This window comes from Hibiscus syriacus, unplaced genomic scaffold (assembly GCF_006381635.1).
Source record: "Hibiscus syriacus cultivar Baekdansim isolate YM2019G1 unplaced genomic scaffold, ASM638163v2 tig00012104_pilon, whole genome shotgun sequence".
In the NCBI taxonomy this organism is placed as follows: domain Eukaryota; kingdom Viridiplantae; phylum Streptophyta; class Magnoliopsida; order Malvales; family Malvaceae; genus Hibiscus; species Hibiscus syriacus.
In genome coordinates, this window is record NW_024062265.1 from 560,423 (window position 1) to 562,002 (window position 1,580).

Sequence of the window (1,580 nt, forward strand, 5' to 3'; positions counted from 1 at the left end):
AAGGAAGAAGAAAAAGGTCTCCCCATTGCTGAGCTAAAAGCAAATCTCAAAATACAATCTCTCCTCCTCCACCGCCCACCTCCACTAATGGTTCCACCGTCGTCAAATCCGCCGTCAAACCCCCAACAAACCCAACAATTCCTGTCCTCCGTCCTCTCCCAACGCGGCCCTTCCTCCCTCCCTTACACCGAAGACACCAAATGGCTCATCCGTCAACACCTCCTTTCTCTCGTCTCCAACTACCCTTCCCTCGAACCCAAAACCGCCACCTTCACTCACAACGACGGCCGATCCGTCAACCTCCTCCAAGCCGACGGCACCATCCCCATGCCTTTCCAAGGCGTCACTTACAACATCCCCGTCATCATCTGGCTCATGGAATCTTACCCGCGTTACGCTCCCGCCGTCTACGTCAATCCCACGCGCGAGATGATCATCAAACGACCCCACCCCCACGTTTCTCCTTCTGGGTTAGTTTCGATCCCTTATTTGCATAATTGGATTTACCCAAGCTCTAATCTTGTCGATTTGGTCGTTAATTTGAGCTCCGCTTTTTCGCGTGATCCGCCTCTTTATTCGCAACGTCGTCCCAATCCTAACCCTAATCCTAGTCCCAGCCCTAGTCCCAGCCCGTCTATTAATACCTCCATGTCGCCTAGTTACGGGCACCATCCGCCGCCGCCAGGGCCTAGGGTGGCTCACACAGCGGCGGGGGTGTATCCTCCGTCTCCGTATGGGAGGGTACATCCTCCACAGCACTCACAACCTCGTCCGACTTCGATGGATGATGCCGCCGAGGTGTATAAGAGGAACGCGATGAATAAGCTGGTGGAAATGGTTCATGGCGATATAATCGGGATGCGAAAAGCTAGGGAAGTCGGAATGGAAGGGTTGTTTTCGGCTCAAGCTGTGTTGAGAAGAAGAGAGGAGGAGATTAATAAAGGGTTTAAAGAGATGCAAGAGGAAAAGGAAGCTTTAGAGCAGCAATTACAGGTTGTTTTGATGAATACAGATGTTTTGGATAGTTGGATTAGAGATAACGAAGGGAAAACAAAGGACTTAGGGAAGAACAATGTGAATGTCGACGAGGCAATTCGTTGTGTCGATGTTCTCTCTAAGCAAATGTTGGATTGCACGGCTGCTGATTTAGCTATCGAGGACGTGGTTTATTCCTTGGATAAGGCGGTGCAAGACGGAGCTGTGTCGTTCGATCAGTACCTGAGGAATGTGAGGCTGTTGTCAAGGGAGCAGTTCTTTCATAGGGCTACTGCTGCGAAAGTTAAGGAAGCTCAAATGCAGGCTCAGGTGGCAAACATGGCTGCTAGACTGTCACATTTTGTCTCGTGACTGGTTATCGTTTTGTACCAGATTTGTCCATACAACGGATCGTGTTATTCGAGGTTAGATTCTTGTCAACATTTGATATTAATAATATGATATAGCATCATTACATTTAGTTTTATCCATATGCATCATTCATATATGTAATTTGTATGTCGACACTCATTTTTTGCGTTTTCTCTTGTTGCGATGAACTTGGCATTTGTGAGAAACTGAAATGGAGTTAGCTATTGTACGAG

At 48.2% G+C, this 1,580-nt stretch overlaps 1 protein-coding gene across 1 annotated transcript; it reads left to right on the forward strand.

Annotated features, from left to right (window-relative positions):
- Positions 1–1,580, forward strand: LOC120205114 (protein ELC-like). Its single transcript, XM_039205044.1, has one exon. The coding sequence runs from the start codon at positions 88–90 to the stop codon at positions 1,345–1,347; it is 1,260 nt and encodes a 419-aa protein (XP_039060975.1). The 5' UTR covers positions 1–87; the 3' UTR covers positions 1,348–1,580.